Genomic DNA, 22,707 nt, shown 5'->3' with positions numbered 1-22,707 from the left:
ATATGGAGTGAAGTGGGGCAGTGGTAAGACATTGGACTTCCATTTCAATTCTGGCCCAGCCATTTTGTTTTTGGTCTCCCGTGGTTTCCCGAAAACACACTGGCAAAGAGATGGTTCTGTAGAAACAGCCATGGCCAATTTATTTCCTGATATTCCTGATCTGCATGTTACCATCTCTAATGACTTTTCTGGCAATAAGAAGTTAAAATAAAATAAAAAAAATAAAAAAAAAATCTGATACTCAAAACAATCACGATGAAGAACGAACAAAAAGCCTTGTTTTTGAACGTTTGGGTTTATTTTTTGACTTGCAGAGCAAACCATATCGGGATGTCCACACAAATCTGTAAGAAAATTTCAGAGACTTTCTATGACCAAAACATAAAATTTCCCCAACTATATACAGCCTTCACCATTTCTATACAGGCCTATAACGCTATAACTATATAAGAAATATTAAATTCAAACAGAAACTTGAATACACAATTTTATAATGTGTGCAACAATGAAACAATGAACTAAAACACTATCTGAAAAAAAAAAAATGTTTCACAGTCTGAAAAATAGCAGAGGGGGAAATGAAATTCACCCCTCTAATTACTACCACTTGAAAATTTTAATGACTTTTCCAGGATTTCATGTAAATATCCCGACTTTCTCTGAACAATTCCAACTGCCCCGACTTTTCCCTGACTTTCCAGAGTGTGGACACACTGCAAGTGTAAATTTATGGAATTGTTAATATGAAGATCAGTAGACACCACTGGACGCAATGCAAACACTTGAACGAAAGACTGGTCACACGGACAATGGAAGTTATTTTTAATGTTTTGGAGATGCAAATGGCTGTTATTCCTGTCTCTGCCCAACAAACTTAGATTGTTTTACATGTCAAATCCAAGTTAGTAAAATAATACATAGTTATGTCATTACGTGTATGTATGTTAAAATTTTAGAATTTTGAGAAAATGTAAGATGCTCACGGTTCTATCGCAATCCAGCCGGCATACAAAAGAATGTAGTGCGGCCCACCTGCATTGTTACCCTGATTTGAAAAAGTGAAAATGATTGAAATGTAATATGCCCACACTCAAGATGCTGGAGTGTTTCATCTAAGCTTGGGAAACCTGCAAATTCCTCAGAACAAGGAAGCACAAACCTGATGATATTATTTCTACAACCAGTAGTTTTAAAGACCAGAAAGTAAGTTTTAAATTTGATTATTTTGCTAAAATAAATAATGCAGAAAAAAAATTTGGACCAATTAATTGAATTTGTTAAAATTGCAGGACATAAATTTAATAGGCGGCAAGGAATGCTTCTGTTTATTCACAATGAATTAATTGAATTGTACTGTGTAGAGGATGACAGTTTGCGATTCTAGTGAAGAGGACAGTAACAATGTTTTGTAATATATTGAATAAAGTTAATAATGAAATGGGCCACTTTTTTGGCATAAAGTTAACATACATAAAATAATTGAGTTTGGTGTGCATTTTGTATGATGTGTTTTGTGGGAGGTGTGCTGTGTTTCATTTGCTGCATTAGGTGAAATATTTATTTTCTAAGGTTAAGTGAATCTTTACATTTATAAGTTAAAGTAAGAGGTCTTGTTTTCCTAGGGTAGATTTTTATGCACTGTAAGTAATAACAACAAAGCAAACAGTTTGTAGAGGTTAGGTTAGCTACATTAAAAAATATTTTATAAGTTTGCATCACAATACGATAGGGATATTAATGAAGTCATTAACACAGGAGGTTGCAGTAATTACGACCTGTACGTTCTTACGGTACGTACGCAGGAATAAGGTGTTTTGGACAAGAACTAATTGTATACTGTTTAACATAATATTTTTTTTCCTTGAGAAAATTAAATTACTGCACGTAAACAAATTTTTCTTCAGCATCAAGTTATACATAAGAATAGGTAGGGCTGCAGTGTACTTTATAATAACCAGGACATAAGAATCAATGAAGAAATTAAATCTATATATATAAAAATTTAGCTTCCGTATGTATTTGGCCGCAAAACTCGGAAAGTATACGATTGTTTGGATTGAAATTTTTACAGAACATTGCATCTTAACAGAAGAGTGTTTATATGAAATAAAAGTTTGGGAAAATCCACCGGAAAAGTCGGAAAAAAAAGTTTCTATAACTAAATATCATGGTCACCCAACTTAGTTGTGACCACGCTCGACGAGGCTGTACCATATTGTCGAAGTTCAAGCACATCAGGCTACTCGACCATTGTGCCTTGACGACTATAATTTACACAAATATGTATATATATAGATATTTCAAGAAAGAATAAAAAACTTTATTTAATTTGAAAGTATATTCTTTCGACTCTATTGATAAAAATACGTTTAAATTAAAAAATACATTTCGTACAATACATTTGAAAATTAAATAATTCTTATCTTATAGCTTATATCTTATATATTGCTATTTTAATTTGTTATAATCACGTACGTTGTTATGATAATTGTTGATATATCAAACCGGTTGTCATATCAACCCTGTTGTCATAGCAAAATGTGTTTGTTGATTTTTCCAACAATAATCTTTTAACACTTTTGTTTTGTTTTCTAATAAGCCAAATATTGATTAAGCACAAAATGTGTCACTGTGACCAGTTTATGTGTATGGTATCATTTATAAATGTTTAATTAAAGAATGGAATTGGTTGGATTTCATCTGTAAAGTGAGTAAACTTATGTTTTATAAAAAAATTGTGATTTAATGAAACACTATTTTCAGAATTTTGTATTCATATAGTTTTTTTATCTTGGAAATAATTTAACTTTATTTTTTCACTGGAAATATGAATTATGTAGGCTACTATCATTAAACCTTATGGTGCCAAAGTATGAAAAATCGTGTTTTCTGTGTTGTGCGAAAATTGTCAAGGCCGAAAAATCCTATTAAAGTATATATATTAACTAAGACACGTTTTTCGACACTTAACCACATTCTATCGTTGTGAGTTGAGCTACCCTATTATTAGCTGCTTTTTCTCATAAAATATTGCAGAAGTTTTATGTTTCTGGGCATCGCACAGCATGTGACACTGGAAATGTGTTTTTCATATTTATTTGTTTACAATAAAAACTTCACATTTTAATTAATTTAATTACATGTTTTAAAAGTATACATTTGTTTATTTTGGTTAATTATAAATTTTTATTCGCTTTTAAAACTTATATTTTTTTATATATTTCTTAGTAATTTTATCAATGAAACAGTCAGTATAACTTTCATAGAAGGTTTTATATAAATTGACTTAATTTTTTTTCAATACATTCTGTTCTTAAACTATCACTAAACATGCAATGCACAGAAAGTCCAACATGTAACATTTCAAAAACATCAGGAATGGGAAAAGTTCTTCAGACGTGCAAAATCATTGTATGGGATGAGTGTACAATGGCTCACAAAAAGTCATTGGAAGCATTAGACCATACACTGAAATATTTGCGAAATAATCCAGATCCATTTGGGGGAGTGTTGGTGTTACTATCCGGTGATTTCAGGCAAACGCTCCCAGTGATACCTCGCTCAACACCTGCTGATGAATTGCATGCCTGCTTAAAATATTCAAATTTTTGGAGCACAGTAAAAAAAATGCATTTAACCACGAATATGCGAGTTAAACTTCAGAACGATCCAACAGCAGTCATATTTTCAAGACAATTAATTGAAGTTGGTAACGGCACTGTACCTACAAATCCAGAAACAGGAAAAATCAGCTTATCATCTGATTTATGCAACATCGTAGATTCAAAAGAGGAATTAGTAGACAAGGTATTCCAAAACATCGAAACAAAATTCAAAAATCATGCATGGTTGAGCGAAAGAGCCATTCTAGCGGCTAAAAATGTTGACGTACACGATATGAACAATAGTATTATAAACAGAATCGAAGGTGAAACAATGACATACAAATCTATTGATTCAGTAGTGCACCAAAATGAAGCAGTGAACTTTCCAACGGAATTTCTCAATTCACTCGATGTTCCAGGATTACCACCACATATTTTGAATTTGAAAATTGGTGTGCCAATTATATTGCTTCGAAATATCTGTCAGCCTAAATTATGTAATGGTACACGATTAGTAGTTAAAAAATTAATGGATAATCTTATTGAAGCAACAATTTTGATTGGACTTCATAAAGGTATTACTTCCACGAATGCCACTTATTCCGACAGATATGGCGTTCGAGTTCAAACGACTTCAATTTCCAATACGCCTTGCGTTCGCTATGACCATCAATAAAGCACAAGGACAATCTTTGCAAGTGTGCGGTTTGAATTTAGAAAATGAATGCTTCTCTCATGGACAGTTATATGTCGGGTGCTCCAGAGTCGGTAAACCATCTGATCTATATGTTTATGCAAAAAATGGGAAAACAAGGAATGTATTCCTTCCATTAGCTTTACAATAAAAATATTTAAGCTAAACACATTTTTATTTCTTCTATTACATTCCACAGCCATGCACAGTAAAATATTAAATTAAACAATGAATTAATATTAAACTGTGCCACAGCAAAGCGTGGCCGGGTTTAGCTAGTAATTATATAAAAGTGGTATACTGGATTGAATTATGTTATAGAATATGATACAGTACATAATACTGTTATGAATGTGAGCAAGGCCATGACATGCGCAGGTGCAGAAGTTCCGCGGCGGAGTCTCCGGGGCGATAGTGCCGCGGGTGCGGCAGAGTGGCGAAGTCCTTGGACGAAGGTTCCAGGGCAGGGAGGGAGTGAGTGAGTGAGTGAGTGAGTGAGTGAGTGAGTGAGTGAGTGAGTGAGTGAGTGAGTGGAGTCGGGAGTTATGCCGCGGCGAAGTTTCTGGGCGATAGTGCCGCGGGTGTGGCGGAGTCCCGAGCGAAGTTTCGAACGAGGCGTCGAGTGGGATCTCGGCGAAGGGGAAGTGCGACGGCGACGGCGGGGTGCGGCAACGGAGTCCGGCAACGGAGGACCACGAGAGGTGCTGCGGCAAGAGTTGCGCCAGATGTGTGGCCCAGCAAGGTGTGTGGGTTGTGAGAAACGAGTGACTGGAGGAAGCAACATTTTTCTAAGTACAATTGATTAATTGGCGTTTTTAAATTATTAGCTAGTAATGTAAATAGTGGCAATAAATAAAACTGTGTGTGATAAAAATCTTTAATTGGGCTATCCTTCACGAACCCGCAGTAAATCGTAACAATATATTTACGGTATTGTTTGTTACACTATGTAATAACCGGGACTTTAAAACATAGTTTAACTTTAATAAACAATATAAAAGTGGTATTGCAAAATATACTTAACTGAAGTGTAGTACAGAATACAGTAGGTAATATATGTACTTTTGATAAACACACAGTCAGATTAGAAGCACATCAAGGAATGTAGCTAGCTATCTGACTATACGTCTTTCAAAAATTTATTTGCTTGAAATAGGTGGCTTCCAAAATTTATTTCTGTTTATGTGCACCAGAAACATATTGGCGCCATATTTTTATTTTTCCAAAAATGTAACCGTTTTTCCTTGCTCAACCCATGCCTAGAGACTGAGACGTTAGATTGCTGATCTATTCATACAATGATAAGCTACCCTACATACTTAAGTCACTAGGCTCATGACGATGATATTTAAGGATTTGTCGGGCCACTTACAGACCGATATTCCAAGACACAAAAATATGCTACACCTGTACCCTAGCATAACAGGACAAGACCAGTTCCTTGTTTTTTGAAGAACGGATTTTGATGTCCTATCCGTTGCCGTTCTGTTGCTCAAATTCTGCGCGTGTGCAGAGCTCACTTTTTTGCTGATTTTGTCCAGATGGCAGCACCGCGTCTGGCACCATTAACTAATATATAGACCTTTTGTGATTATCGAAAGATGTACCAAGCATGTTGGTGTGTTAAATGAAACTTTATGATAGCGAAACTATCCTGGAATACATTTAGTACACTTTAATGGTCATAACAAGATGTAATCATAACTTAAAAAGTACTTGAGAAAATTAGAATAACAACATTTAATTAGTGTGATGGTGCTGCTATCCCTAGGATTTCTGCAATAACAATTGTATCGATGGTTGCCAAACATCCGCTAGAATGCATTGGAACCAATTTCTAACCTAGCACAGGGCAACGTTTATTAATAAAACAGCTGCCAATCTTATTCATTACTGGGCACGTTCTGGAATTCGGGCCGTGAGTTAAGTTACAGTTTTATCCCAACAAAGTAATGCTTATTTGCTACCTTACCCAAACATCTTGGAATACTGCCCACAGTGTATTTTAAGCATGGCTTCCCAAAATGTTCTTTTCAGCATGAACCAGCTGTGTGTTGTCACAGATCATTCAAGTTCTGTAGATGTGTGCAATACACACTTGGACCTTCGACAATCCAACAGAACGCACAGGCCGAGCAAGTAGTTCATTCCAACTTCCAACTAGCATTCAGTGAATATTTCGTAGCCCCAGGACTGGAAGAGGGGAAGAAGGTGCACCTTGATTGGAAAGTGATTCCGGGAAGATGTCGAGGCACAGGGTAGCACGTCCATGTAAGCTGTCACCTCAGTGAGGAAAAAAGGTCTACTGCCCTCTGGTACTTCACCGTTCCATGGCACAACGTTTAAGACTTGTTCAAATTCCACAGCCTCCAGACACAACAGTTGGGCTATCATTTGGTGCCCACGAGAAATGTTGGTCTCTTGACTGCGCATATAACATACAATGAAATCAATGTCATTCACTCAAATTTGGCAAATACTTTTTCCAAAACATGGCCCCTGAAAATTGGTTCCTGATTGAAGAATGTCAAGCTACAAACTGGCATGTCCAGTAGACATACCAATTGTCTCGGGCACCTTCTGCACCAGCAATTTTTTTAAATTGAGTTTTACTTCTTCACAGTAAAGTCATTAGGTAAAGAAACACAAATCACAGAAAAAACAAACAGATGTCAAAAAGGCAGAATCGAATCCAGGTGAGGACAATGATGAAGGGGGGGGGGGGGGGAGGGGGGTGTTTGTCTGTGGGTCCGGACACCTTCCTTCCAATATTTAAAAGAGAATTAAAAAAACAGGAGAATACACACTGAATAGGAAAATTATAGCAACTCTAAGGTTATGGAGAGATTTTTTGGAAAGATTATCGATTGTAATCCTTAGTGGCATTTCCTCCCCATTATAGCCTATATAGTCTATATAATAAGCCAGTTTGTACACACGTTACTGTAAGCATGTCTTTCATAAAAACTTGGCATGTGTGTTTCATGTATTTATTTCTATGTAGTTTTCACTTATTTAATGAAATCATCAAACAATTGACTTACGAATAAAATACTGAAAACAATTAAAAACTAAAATATTAAATGTCCAGTTTTCTTATCTGAAACAAAATTTTTACTTAAATTTATATATGTAAATGTTGGAGTTCTGAAAGTCTACTATTCCCTGAGAATTTAAAATTCAACTTTAAAGAATACTTTCTCATAAAAAAATGATAAATCCTGGCTACAGCCCAGATCCAGGTAAGCTGGAATGTGAGTATATGCCACTTCACTACGAGGTTAAGGCTGACTGACATCCTCAGTTTTCCCAGTGAAGTACACAGGAATATTATTATTTGAAGTTTCCCACAACTCAAACTAAAAGTGTAAGTTGTCCACTTCTGCGATATATCTTTACACTGCAATCTTGCAGAGTATTATCAAGTTTTCCAAGTAGAGTAAATAATAATAATAAATTAAAAAATGATTCAAAACACAATTACAAGAACTTTATGACACAATACCAATGTATACAGTTTCTAAATGGTATTTGTATTCCAGCCCTCACATTTTGTCTGTTCCATTTATCTTTTTTATACTAAACTCCTCGTCAATATTGGTGTCCGACATCTGGCGGCGACAGGCTGAATTGGCATAGGGTAAGTTAATTTGATGACCTGTGTGTTTGTTAGTTATTTTGTATTTCTTTTCTGCTAAGTAATTTGTCATGGAAATAATTTCCGAGTGTCTGTCTTAACAATATCTGATCAAAATAGAATAAATTATTCAAATACTTGAACGCTGCTAAAAAAAAATTCCAAAAGTAATTGCAGTGGTTACATCTTAGCAACTCAAATTCCAGTTAAGCATAGTTGTAAAATTTATAAATATATTTTTTTATTTACAAAATATTTTGCAAAAAACTCAGAGGTCTTGCCAAGCAGGCATGGTTGCAATAAAGAAACAAAACAGAACAGCACCAATAATTTACACAAAAGAGAAAAAAAAAATTACACAAATATAATACAGAATTTTCAAAACAAAATACAAACAAATTATATAAAAAATTGTTACAATAAAAACCATAAACCAAAACAGAAGCTATCAGAAATAACATACAAGCTGCATAATTAATCTTGAAAAATATAGGCTCACAATTTGTAAATTTGGTATTGAAGTACATTTTCATTGAATAGTTACAAAATTAATTTAGTGAGAGAACAGAGATGCAAATTATTTGTGACATAATTGAATTTTTTAACACATTTAATCATTTTAAATGGCACAAAGCAACATGTCCGAACAGAATTCATGATGATGTGGTCCCAAATAAAAGCCTAAAACCAAACTAACGATAAAATGGAGAAATAATGGTAACAACTGTTCAGTTGGCTACTCATTTTAAAAACAGGAGTGATTTTTTTTAAATGTTTATATTATATACTTGATATTACTTATATCATGGAGTAAAATCTGCAGGTCAGAAAATTAAAGATATAAAACCAAAATCCATTCATTTGGCTCAAAACCAGTGTTGAAAAATTTTTATGCATCTACATTTTTTCTCTATTAGACCATCAATGATTCGAAAAGAAGAAATAATGTTAAGTTAAGCAACCAAATATACTACCTCAGCACTGCAGAACCTGAGTCCAACTTGAAATGACATGTCTTGGGTAAAATAATTTTAGCTTGAACAAAATATATGTATTGAATCCTTCGTAATAAACTGTTTCTACAGAATCATACTGAAATTTTAATTCATAATTTAGAATAATGTCCAGTAAAAGTAGAAAAATTTACTTGCATTGTTCAGTCATCTTAAAATTCAGGATTATAATCTTGAGTAATGTTTTGCTAATACCTAAATCTACAACACACAAAAAAATTTATAGTGTTTAATTTATTGTGAAAATTAAGGATGATGTAACCACCACAAAAATTAGAATTTTTGTGTATTAAACAATAATTTGTGACACCTTAGGTTATACCACACTATATGGTTAAGAGCATTAAACAGCTTTGTGGCAAAATTGAAATCTTGGAAGGTTTTACAAGACAATCTGACAACAGAGAAGAAGTGTCATAAAAGACAAGCTGTGATTGGCTCAATTTTTACTTGTCTGTTGCCTTCCAAAAACAGCAAAGCACAGGATTCTGTCACACTCCTCTTAGACCCATCAAGGCATATAGCGATCACAAAAAACATGTGTTTATGGAAGGCATTCACAAACAGTTTTACTTGAAAACTTTTTCACACTAAAAAATTATTATTTTAATTGATTATCTGTACAAACTGAATACAAAAATCAACAGAAATTTGTTTATGCAACGAACAATTACAAGGCCCAAACTACACAATTACCTACACGGAATAAAGTTAACAAATGTAAAGGAGGTGAACTTGATCATTCGAGACTGCTTTCCGCCATTTTCCAGAAACAAAACTTTTATCAGGAATAGAAACCTTTAACTAGTAATTCTAAAACTACACATCACATACAAAAAAAACTTAAAGCAAATTATTTTGTGATTAAATACAAAATTACAGCTTTCTTTATAAACAATGACCAAGATTCAACAAAATATGTATAGGTACATGAGTTGCTATGAATGTTATGCACAGGGAAAATAGCACACATTGATACATTCAACTAGTCAACAATTTGATTTCCCTCATGGTGTTAGTAAACACTGCAACTATCATTATTACAAATTATCGTGGTGGTACCAACGCTGCAGGTAAGGGCACAATGCGCTACAGGTGCCTGGTGGGCCCACACGGCCACTGACGTCATGTATGCATGCTTTCGGGGATTACAGTGGACCGGTCTCGCCAAACCCCCTACCCCTGCGCCCTCCTTCCTCAGAGCTATTATCTATCCCCTGGCAGCCTCGGAATTCTGCGTGGAGAGGCGAGAATGACGCAATGCTATTCCGGATGCTTCGAGCATCGGGTCGACCCGGGATGACGCTACACGTCACAACCACTCCAGTTGGTTCCAGAAAGACTGCCAAGGGTATAAAAGCGGCAACGCCAGCCTCCACAACAATTCCAAGAGTTCCTACAGGCGAGTGGAGTGAAGTGTGGGTTCAGTGAGAAGGATGAGAGACCACACTTTGCGAGTGGCACGACGCGGAGCAACAGGATCATGCGAGTGCGACCGAGTGGTGTGAGACTGTGCGAACAGGCGTGCGGTAAGGAGAAATTCACTGCTAAGCCTAGCTACAGTGAGGAGTGTGAACTGTAGACTGGACAGATATTTAGTGATTAATGAACAGACATTTTTAAGTGCGAGTGATTTGTGAACAGACATTAAATATGGTGATTTAATTAGTAATGTAAATATTAGTGGTAAATGAAACTGTATAAAAATTAACTGGGCTATATTTACGAGCCCGTTTCCCCTACTGGTAACAGTACAAAAAGTCAACATTTATTCAATTTCCTACAATTTTTGTCTATATTGCACCTAATATCGCATTGAAGAGTTACTTTTATTTTTTTATTTTAATTTCTGAAATTTGTTCTTTTCAGTCTTAAATTACAAAACACTTCTGAGAACTGTCTATGATTGTATGCAATGTAAGCAAATAGCAACAAATATTTAAGATAAAAGAAAGTTGCTGCTGATAAGAGTAAAGCAATTAGTCAATCGGTTGAAAGTGTTAAAATACTTTTCACAAAAATAGTATATTTCGATGATGAATACAGTTGACCTTCTACTCTTCGACACTTTAAAGTTCCCAGGAGAAAAAGGAATTATTGAATCTGGGTCAAATTTGACCCAAATCCAAACCCAAACATTACAATTTCCACATGATGTAAGTGGTGTATCTACCTTCTCAAGCACGAAAATGACAGGGGCTTTTGCTTTAACAGGAAATTGTCATGCAAGAAAAATGTTGGACCTACCTACATAACCAAAATAAGCATTATGTAAATGTTAGTTATTAATTTTCTGTTTCTTCTTGCAAGAAAAACAATGTTGTATACGTAATTCAAATGTTAGCAATAAGCATATCAATATTAGCGTAGCAAGTCCATAACCCAGTCCCCACAGCTTTACATATCCGTGACAAAGGAGTGGGAGAAGTGGGTGCCAAGATCTAGGAAGAGACTTCAAAGCCGTGCCACGTGAGGGCACGCCTGCTTAACACCCACTCGATTACGCTCGTCTGGCGGCTAGCGACCACAGGAAGGACATCAGCATTTAAGTTAAGAACCCATGCGACTTCAAATTACGTAGTGGATATATCATATACGTTGACTCGCCTGTCGCGTGTACGGTAAGTCACCACTGCCACGTCTTCTGCTGTATTGTGCTGCCATGCAAAGATAAAAAAATTGGTTGTCTGTAAAGTCGGTTTACGGACGATAGTTTAACTTGACGTCATAACAAAACATTGATGAAATGATTGCATACTTTTATGAATAAAATTGAATCATTTTTATTGAATTATCACTATTTTGTATGGATACAAAGAAGGAGTGAAATTAAATCTACAATTTAATTGATAAATTTACAATTTACTTTTATTTGCACTAAGTAATAAAAATATGTTTATTACTTTAACGAACAGATTATTTGAACTATAACTTTTATACATGTTTACTATTTAACTTCTTCGAATCTGTGTTATTCTGTTAAGGATAGGACGATGATAGGAAAAGAAGGCCACGAATGGGAGTGTTTAAAGTTTAATGTGCCTCGAAAAAGTCAAATCAATGGTTGTTCCAATCGAGTGGAAGAGAGATAGATGCAGCGCAAGCGTACAATGAGCATAACGGGACACGGCCAAACGGGACACTTTTTCGTGCGTGCAGCCGGCGTTCATTGATTTATTAGACGTTGTCAAGTCAAAAGATTTTAAAAAGTCCTAGACTTTCAAGTAACCCTATCATGAGTGGTAGTGCAGGCTTACCTTTAAACTATGACAGCCCTGCATAAACATACAAACTGACTCAATATTACTCCAGATCATGTATGTTTATGTGCTGATTATTCATTTAGTAGCTAAATATATAGTTTAAAAGAAATGAATAGAATAAATATTTTTAAAACACAAATGCTTCTGCAAAAATTTACATTTTAACTAGTATATTATTCATTAATTCTCAAGAAAATGAAACATTAATAATTAGAGCAATTCGTGTTCACAAAAATAAGTAGCATAAGCTGACAACACCACTGCTTCGTATCACGTATGACATATGGTCTTCTTAGTATATTAGCTATAAACACCTCTACCTGCCCTTTCTCTGCAATCTTATGGGATTACAGGGTTTGTCCGGAAAGTAATAGGACTGATTTTCTTCCGCCGCGACTGTACTTCGGAGCGTGTGCGCACCGACTGGATTCGGTAGAGGGGGTTCCTAGCTAACAAACGAGCGGCTGGTCAGTTGTCTCCGAGCAGCTGGAGAGTCAGGACAGGCTTTTTCGCGCGACGTGTTTCTGTGAGTGGTGCAAGCCGAAAATGCAGTGTTCATTAGAGCAGAGGTACGTGATTAAATTCTATGTGAAACTCGGTAAATCTGCGACAGAGACGTTTGATATGATCAAGCAAGCTTACCCAGATGATGCTTTAGCAAGAAGTGGTGTGTTTCGGTGGCACAAGGCCTTTTCGGAGGGCCGGGAAGAGGTCGCCGATGAAGACCGTGCTGGAAGACCTTCGACTTCGACAAACCCCGACAATGTGACTCGTGTGCACAAAGTTTTGAACTCAAACCGTCCACTGAGTATTCGTTTAATTGCCGAGATGTTAAATTTACCAAAATCTGTGGTTCATGACATTGTGACGGAGCATTTGAACATGCGCAAGGTGTGCACGAAGATGGTGCCAAAAGTGCTCACTGACGACCAGAAATTGCGGCGAGTGGAAGTGTGCCAAGAAAATTTGAACATGTGTGAAAGTGACCCCCAATTTTTGAATAACGTAATCACAGGTGACGAGTCATGGATCTTTGAGTATGATCCCGAGACAAAGAGGCAATCTTCCGAGTGGCACACGCCGGCGTCTCCTCGCCCAAAAAAGGGAAGAATGAGCAAATCCAAAGTGAAAACGATTCTCATTGTCTTTTTTGACATCAAAGGCATCGTCCACCATGAATTTGTTCCCCCTGGACAAACCATCTACGCCAAGTTTTACGTGGAAGTGCTCAAGAGACTCAAACGAAGGGTAAATTGGGTCCGACAAGACATCGCAGCCGACTGGAAGTTGCACCACAATGCCCCGGCTCACACCGCCTTTCTTGTGAACAGCTACCTGACCAAGGCCGGCATCCCAACGCTTCCGCAGCCGGCCTACAGCCCAGATGTGCCCCCCCCGGACTTCTTTTTGTTTCCTTGCTTGAAAAGGCCGATGAAAGGCGAGCATTTTGCGACGAGAGGGGATCCAAGCAGCTTACGCCGCGGCTCTCAAGGCTATTCCGGAGAATGCCTTCCGTTACGCCTTCAATGCTTGCGCAGTGGCAGCGCTGCATGGACGCAGGAGGAGGCTACTTTGAAAGTTTTTAAAGAATTGTAACGATTGGCTCAATAATTTTTTTTAAATTGACTCAGTCCTATTACTTTCCGAACAAACCCTGTATTTTGGTATGTGATTGAGAATTATACGCAGAAAAAAGGAAAATAAGTAGTTCTGCAATAGGTTCACAACGTAGCGGTAAGAAATATTGCAAGCAACGGAAGCATCAGTACATAAAAAATACTTATAGCTTATAATTGTATAACTAGGAATACCAAAAATGGTGCAATAACCACAAAAATTTGGGGCTTTGTTTCGTTGTAAATATTTAATATTAATACATATTAACAAGATGTTATGTATCATTGTCATCATAAATTATTTATCTTATTTTATTTCATGAAAATCTGCAATCTTCATAGCACATGTGTAAGCAACCCAGCAGAATAGTGTTATATTCCAGATATTTCCAGAGTTTTTTTTAGTGAAACTGTCATCATTTTTATATATTTTTCTCATCAGATATTATTTTCAGTCTTACTAGGGACAACCTTTTATCATTTAATTTTTAGGTCAATTTTGTTTTTAAAACAGGAGATTACTGTATTATTGTTTTAATTTTTATACATTGTGTTTATTCATAAAAATGGTGTATTATTTAACAAATATGAAACTAAAATATATTTTAATGCTTATTTTATCAAAATAGTCTCATTTTGGCAGACTTATATAGTAAAATAAATTATAGGCTAATAAGCATGTCTACAAAAGAACCACACAGAAAAAAAAAATCTGCATACTTTTGAGTGTTTGAAAAATGAGCCAATGTAATTAATGTAAAATACAGTAAAACCTTTTTGTTGCGACCCCATTTATTGCGACCACCTCTCTATTACAACCCGATTTCGAGGAACTGTGAATAATTGCCGAAAATCCGAAGAAAATCGGACAGAAAATAAGTTTCTTGTGATGAGTAGTGTGTTACTGCGTTTCTCTTGCCGAGTACTGTACTGCCGTAGGCAGCGCATATCTAAAAATAGATACCACTTCCTGTCCACCGCTGTCAGCGCTTGACAACCCCCATTCCACGTCCCTTTGCCGGCAGGGTGCAGATAAAGGTTTTTGTGGCAACGTGTTTACGTTTAGCTTTTTGCGAGTGTCTAGTGTGATACGCAGTTAAGGCAAAGAAAGCTACCTGCTGGATTTCTCTTGATTTTGATTACTATCGGTTGACAATACACAGCGACCGACTGGATGCACGCCCACCTCAACTTGTTTTAACTGTCGCAGCGATGTTTATTTTGACAGCTCAAGCAATTATCTTTTCCCGTGGGTTGATAGAAAAAGGTCGCTTCACCCAGCATAAAAAAAAGGTTACGCCACTTATTGCCCACGCAGGAAACACACTGGCTGCCGTCTGTCTCGCTCACATTTATCTTTCTTCTAACAATCCACGTCTCACCTCTCACGCGAGCAATAACGAAGCGACCACGCATTGGGCCGTTTTATGCTTTGGTGACAGCAGCTTGATTTTATTCGGTATATTCCTTTTCATAGGACCCTTGCTATTAAAATAGATTTATTTTTAATTTTGAAAGCTTGTAAATTCCTTGCCAGAGATGACTGAACTCGAACTTGGTGTGAAAAGTGGCATATTTTGACCCCTCCCTCACCCTTTAGTACACCATTCATAACTCACTATCTCACTGAAGGTTTTTCAAAAAGGAGCGAAGTTGGGGTGTTATAAGGGAGGACACTAGATGGTTTGTGTGTCTGGGAGGGATGAGCTAGCCTTGAAGAATGTTAACGAGAGGGGAGGGAGGGGTGAGCTTATGTGTCATGAAGCCGCTGCCACCAGCCAGCCGGGCGAGCTTCGTGTGCGCCCACTTGCGTTGCAGAACCTACTGCTGCCATATTTTTTAAAGAAAATGTCCCATTATTTTTCTGTTATTCTTACATGAACATTATTGGAAGTATTAAAGCCGACACAAAAATACGCTGTGTGTTAAAATTAACAGATTTTAATGATCTTTCATTTCGTTTTTTTTTTTTTTTTTTTTTTTCCTTCTGATTTTCACATTTCGGTCAAAATGTCACATTTTTTGACGGTTCCCGAGAATGTATTCGTAAAATCACTGCTTCGTTAAATCCGGGGTTCGTGACATCGGGGTTCTAGTGTATTTAACTACGGAAAGCAGAAAACGTACATGTAAACTAACACATATTTTCTATAAAGGTGGCCTGTAGAGCGATGGACTTGTCATGAAGGTTGAAGTGGGTTTAAAGCAAAGCCGTCTAGCATTGTGAGTGACAGCATCCTGCCATTGTACGGCTGGTTAGCAAGTAGTGGTTTGGGAAAGAGGGGGGGGTTGAAATGAACTGAAAATTTCGGAAAACATCTATTACGACCCCCCCTCTATTAAGACCATATTCCTGGGAACTGTGATGGGTCGTTTCAGAGAGGTTTGACTGTAAAGTAAGTCCTCGGTTTACGTCGGGGTTACGTTCCTGAAAACCGCGACGTAAATAGAAACGACGCAAAATGAGCCATGTTTCATGCCACCGGCCGGCCACGGCCCAAGGTCGGCCGGAAGCGCTGGCATACAGACGTGACAACGGGCAATTTTATCAGCAAATGACAACCGACAGCGTGGGAAACAAGTCCAACTAGTACTTCTCAGCTTTATAGAATGGTTATTTAACCAGCTGCTTTATTACCTTTATTGATTGAAATATAAAAACAGATATATAGTACATACTGTAAGTAAGAGCAGGAAGCGTCCCTCATGATGTATGATAAGATAAGGCGGTGAACGTGTAGCTTACGCTACATAGCATAAATTAACTACCGAAGGAAACAAAGAATTATAAACGAATTATATACGGTGTTTTGGTTAAAATAAAGATTTACAGTCATTGTAAACGACGTTATTGTGAATCGGCGACAACTTAAATTGAAACATGAGTACTCAAACATTAGCGACGTTAATCCGAAACGACATAAATTGTACGACGTAAATAGAGGACTTACTGTATATAAATAATAAGAGATGCAAGATCAAACAGCATATTAATTAGTTTATACATTTTTTTTACAAAGTCATGATAAATAATTACATTTAATGAACTTACAATAGTAAAAGATAACGATTTAGTGGTGTGGTTTAAGTTTTGTCAAATTGCTGATTGATTTCTGGTTTTTAGTTTAAATTTGATGCTAAATGGTGAATTAACTTGAGATTTGGTGTAGTGTGATGTTCTGACATGGTTTCGGTGTTATTTCAGTTTTATAGCAATTCACCATGTAATCTTTTCCTTAGTCATTACAGTATAAAACACATTTTACTGTTAATTTTTGTCATCTATAGAACTTCCCAGCAGTAATAGTTCCTTCTAACAACTCTTTTCTTAGCATTGCTTCTCCTTGATTGATCAGCCATTTCAAATTATAATTTTACAATAGTTAGAATTTCTCGTTCGAGCATTGCATCAATGAATACGATTTCTGCGCCTGGGGCAGTCCCGAGTCCTTTGGGACCTTCACAGGAGTTAAGAAAACGCATCCACTGCAACATTAGTTGTTCAGATACAACCACAGTGCAGTCAGGATTTCTGCCTATTCTTGTCCCAGAACTAGTGAATAACTACGATAGGCTGTGTGAACTTCCGCGTCGGTCGAAGCGTCTTCGTATGGTTTTCAAGACCCTGAGGAGAAGCCTGCCCTGTCCTGTCGTACTGCCGCACTCACAACAGCGTCGGTGAGGCAGTACCCAACACTAATATTTTAGGCTTCCTGAAGAATCAGCAGCAGATGTCATCTAAGGTTCCTGAGATTGGTCCATGTGTAGTTTCCTTCCTCTAGCCTTGCCATCCTGCTAGTTGCAGAGACATCCCAGTGGTCCCATCTGTACAGTCTCTACGCTTTAACGAACCCTGAGCTACCGTGAGTGTTGAAGATAGTCTGTGTCAACTTCTTAGAGACTTGCGTGACTTTTAAACACCCAAAGTAGAAAAATTAGTTAATGCAGGATGAAAAAATGTGTAGGGGTTAGGCAATCCATTACAATGATGGCAAATATGTGCTAAACCCCCCCCCCCCCCATATTCTTTCAACCCAGTTTATCCATGTTTAAAGTTGAATCAGCCAAATATGTGCAAGGTCACCAATACAGCCTGTGCTCAAAACCTCTTCGGCAGTGCTGCCAATATCTACACTACAGGTTTCTAACTGGCATGAGTGTGAAAGGTAGATGCAGGCGAGACAAGATAAAAGGATGTGAAGCGCAGATTTTTTTTTTTAATTTGAACTTTTATTTCTTGTCAAAAAACAATGTCATTAGAGATAGTAACACACAATCACACAATTCCCAAACGTTGTGGAAATAATCGACCAATCTAGTATTTATCTTAAGTTATTTAAGGGAACCATGGAAAATGCAATTTAGAATAACTGGATTGAAATTTGAACCCAGGTCCACCAGATTGCAAGGTCAGTGTATTACCACTGCGCCATCTCTCTCATGTGCTTGCCTGTGGCTGGCCAGCTACATTCAAATTTGTTTTATTTCGTGTTTGTCATGCACAACCTGTTGCAAGTTTTCCTGAAAAATTTTTTCAGTACGTAACATGGTTGGTTATTCAAACCACAATGGTTTAACCCCCGGTTTAAACCATGGTTTAAATCAAGTGGGTATAACACACTGTGGGGCTGAATGGGCAGACGGCGGACGTACCTTTGCACTGTCCAGTGTCCTCATCGGCCATCTTGGCGTGGCTGAGGGCGAGGTTGAGCGTGGAGTCGTCCTGGCTGTCGTCCAGGGAGCACTCGAGCGGGGACGGGCTGTCCGAGTGGGCGTCGCCCGGGCCCGGGGGCTCGCTGCCCGCCCCGCCCCGCCGCTCGCACACCTCCACCGACGACGAGGGGGAGGGGAGGCGCGGCCGGGGGGCGGGGGTGAGGGCCAGCGGCGGCGGGGAGAGGGAGGGCCGGGCGCTCCTCTGTCGCTTGACAGGCGGGTGCGACAGGGAGTCGTCCGAGAGCACCTCGCTCGGCAGCTTCTGGGGGGAGCCCGCCTGCAGCACCGCACACACAACAATGCGGTGACTACTTGGTCCATCCTAGGACTAGTTTCAATACTACCCTATTTATTTAATTACTGGCATCTGACAGCTCTGCCAAACAACTATTTACTTCCTTATAAGATGTGCCTTTTCTTGTGACTCTTCCAGCTCAGAAAATGGGATTGGTCTTACAATCAATGGTGTTATATAATCACCAATTTACTTGTACCTAAGATAAGTTTACTTACTTAGTTTTTTTAGTTATTTACAATTTTTTTTTTCAATTCTAAGACCACTCTATTTATTCCGTTTTTTGGGATTTGCAGAAAAGTCTAAATCGAGCATGTGTTTTATTTAGGATTTGACACAAGATACAAATGAAGATAGTTAACTTTCTTGTTTAGATAAATATACATACATAATAATAATCACTGGCTCACCACTTGGCAAGAAAGGCACCTGTTTATTTCAGAAACACATCAAGCACTTTATATGTCGAAGGAAAACCTCTCCTGAGTTAAAGGTTGTAACAGGCAAATAAATGCAACTAATTCTCAAAATTTCTGCAGTACTATGTAGTAAAATAAACAATTTACAACAACTAATTCACCAGTATTACCATTCATGTTTAAAACAAATATGTTACTTAGATTGAAATGTGTCTTACAAGATGTAGGTAAACTTTTCATTTAAGAGAAACTAGGACATTAAAATATAGATGTCTAAGAATTGATAGTGCCTTAGATATGAGTAAATATGGTAACTCAGCACAAGACTTTACTGACAGGCAGAGCAACACACTAAAGTGTATTGAAACATTATAAAAAAAACTTTTAAATTATGCAAGACATTAAAGACAACAGCAAAAAAGTATGACTATGTGACAAACCAAATGGCAACACATGAGTGGCAGGCAGGACATTTAAAACTAAATACTAGCTCATGTGTTTCAGCTTCACTCTGAGATACAGGACTGTGTCATTGAAAAACCCCATGCCGTCCCCAACTTTGCAGACTATTCTTAGGACATGATATTTTACAGTAAGGCAGTATATCAGTTGATTATGTAGGTTCAAGGTTATGATGACCTAGGTCTGTATTAATATTTTTAAACATTAATATTCTTGTAAATAATTTTGAATTTTATTTTATTTTAAAAAAAAGCCATTTAACTATATTTCTACTGGTTTACACTTTATTTGCTAGGGAACTACATATTAGTGTAATTACCTTGTGACCTATTGCCCACTAGTTCATCCTCTAATTTTTCTTTTCAAGCTCTTTTAATATTTTGGTTGTAATTAATATATTTTTTTTTGTATTTCACATAATATTATATTTATAGTTTTGTATTTCTTTAATTTAATTTTTTTTACATTTTGGCAGTTACTTTAACCTTGGTAATTTGTGTATAAGTTGTTAAGACTGATAAGAGACTTTCTGGAATGTGTAACAACGCAGAACCCTGCCCTCCAATATAAATAATTTTCTTTTAAACTTCTTTTGTATGTGTAAGCAGTAATAAGTCAAATGTTTTTTGAGTGATGTATAAGTTAGGAAACAGTATATTCAGAAATTATGGATACTAGTATATGTTATTTTCACCTGCTATGTTTTTAAGAAGGTATTGATTATTTTATTAGACATTTTCTATCATTAGTAATTTTTATGTAATTATTCACAAATGAGCCGTTGTACTAGATTTTTACCTGTTTAGGCCTACTTTTTCAGGTTTTTCTCAATAAGTTTAATTTTGTAAAGTAATTTGTATTATAATTATTGTTCTTAAATTTTATTAACGTGTTGTAATATAATTATAAATCACAGGACTGTGTCTGGGCTTGTGTGATGGTTAGAAAGAGAGGCATGAGAGGCCTGTAAGTGGGAGTGAGAAAGGAACAGTGCTTCCCCGCCAACCGAGATAAAGACGGTAATTCCCCCCTGTATGGGAACTGAGTGATAACTGCTCTCTCACGGTGTGGGAGAGAGAACGAGAATGGGAGTCCCCGATTTTGAGGTGAAATTGAAAAGAGACTGATCAGGGGAAGCCCAGAGTTCTGTGTGTAAAAGGTTTTTTCATGTATTGTAACTTGTTCTGTGATTGGCTTGTATCTGTAAGAGTGAATGAAGCGTGCGTGTGATTGGTCGGTGAGGTCATGTGACGTCTACTCCCTGCGTGGAGGAGACGAGTTCATGAGATCACCAGTCGTCTGTCGAACGCTGGACGAGTAGGTCGCGTTCGATGGCTTCTCACTAACTGATAATGTAATTTACGAAGAGATAATTTCACGTTGGTGGTCGGAGCCAGACCTATTATTAAATCAACCTAATTTTTTATATATTTCGTTTTCGGGTATAATTAGAAATTACGGCCACCTTCGTAGGCGTTTTGGCTCGGGGCGAGATTCGTTTTCGCTGGGTGCGGCCCTGTTCCAGGTCGCACCATCTTCGTATACTTGCAGTAAAACATTACTGAAGGACGATATTTTTTCCGGTAAATTCTCATCACGCGAACTACGAGCATCTGTTCGACGGGCATATGTATGTGGAATGAATGAGCAGCCTCTTTTTGAAGTGTTTGACTTCGTCTGTATATTCTATTTGAAAAAATAAAAAACAACAAAAATTACAATCTGCGTTGAACTGTTTATTTTGTATATAACGAAACGTTACAATTGGCGCCCAACGTGGGGCTTGAATTTGGACACGACCCTGAGGTTAAGACGGACATTCTCGGCAGTAAATAAAAAATATAAACATTCTCAAAACAAGTTTGCGACTACGATAACCTCAAATAACAACAATCTACGATAAATAGTGAGCAGTTTAGAAGAAAACGGCAAAGTGTTTCCAGAACTATCGGCGCAGCTGAGCGGTGAAGGCGGTTTTTCTTCGTGACGAGAGAGTACGAGCTGCTTCAGCGAGTGAAGTGTTCCGGAGAAACGTCGGAAAACGGTACTTCGAGGGACAGAGCGACCCAAGGCACCGTGGGACTTCAGGCCTGTCGCATCGCGGGACTTCGAGATCGTCACTTCGCGGGACAACGTGGGATGAATCGCCGATGATAGCAAGTGGAAAATTTAAGAAAACTGTATTATTTGTATTGGTTTAGAGAATTTAATTTGTATTTGTGTAAAATTTTGTAATTTGTGTATGTCAACATGGATAACGCTAGTACCAACAGCAGCGAATCAGATTTCATGGGTTTTCAGGAAAATGTAGAAAATTCCGAACAGTCAAATCCAAATTTGGAAACAAGTTTAATAGAGCAAGATTTTTCATGTCGACAGGAAAAACCTGTAAACATGGAACATCCTGCCGAACTAGGTCAGGATATGGAATCTCACACAATTAGCAGCCCAGTTGAGGTTATGGGGGGGTCAGATATGCTACAGAAATTAAAGGAAATGATGCAAGGAATGACACAAAAAATTGAACAGGGTTTTACATGTCAACAGGAGTTAAAACAGGAAATGAGACAGGGACAACAGGAGTTAAAACAGGAATTAAAACAGGATCTTACTAGCAAAATTGAACAGGGACAGAATGAAACCAACAACAAAATAGATCAGGCAATTCACAAAATTGAGGTAAATTCACAAGAGATTGCGAAGGTTAGGAGCGAAATAGCTTCACAGTTGCGACAAGAAATTGATAGGGTTGAAAACCAAATGAACGACTTTAAAATTGAAATTAATGAACAGGTCGCCACATGTACAAACAAAGTAGATGAATGTGCAAATAATATTACCAAAATGCAAGCCGGAATGGGAACATGTGTTGAAGAAATGAGCATTTTGAAGGAAAATATTTCAATTCAGGGAAACGAGATTCAGGAAAATAGGGGGAAAATATCTGCATTACAGGAAAATTTCAGTCAAATTCAAATTAGCATGGATAG

At 37.3% G+C, this 22,707-nt stretch overlaps 1 protein-coding gene across 5 annotated transcripts in view; it reads right to left on the bottom strand.

Moving 5' to 3' along the window:
* Nucleotides 1-22,707, bottom strand: part of LOC134538728 (broad-complex core protein isoforms 1/2/3/4/5-like) — a 74,043-nt gene that overhangs the window by 32,530 nt on the left and 18,806 nt on the right. For all 5 annotated transcript variants that reach the window (XM_063380189.1, XM_063380186.1, XM_063380185.1 and 2 more), the window contains exon 4: nucleotides 18,482-18,818. In XM_063380189.1, coding sequence (XP_063236259.1) covers nucleotides 18,482-18,818 — 337 coding nt within the window. The remainder of the gene's footprint in view (nucleotides 1-18,481; nucleotides 18,819-22,707) is intronic.

This window comes from Bacillus rossius, chromosome 14, assembly GCF_032445375.1.
Source record: "Bacillus rossius redtenbacheri isolate Brsri chromosome 14, Brsri_v3, whole genome shotgun sequence".
Classification (NCBI taxonomy): domain Eukaryota; kingdom Metazoa; phylum Arthropoda; class Insecta; order Phasmatodea; family Bacillidae; genus Bacillus; species Bacillus rossius.
The sequence above is the reverse complement of the archived record's forward strand: the minus strand, read 5'-3'. Positions and strand labels throughout refer to the sequence as shown.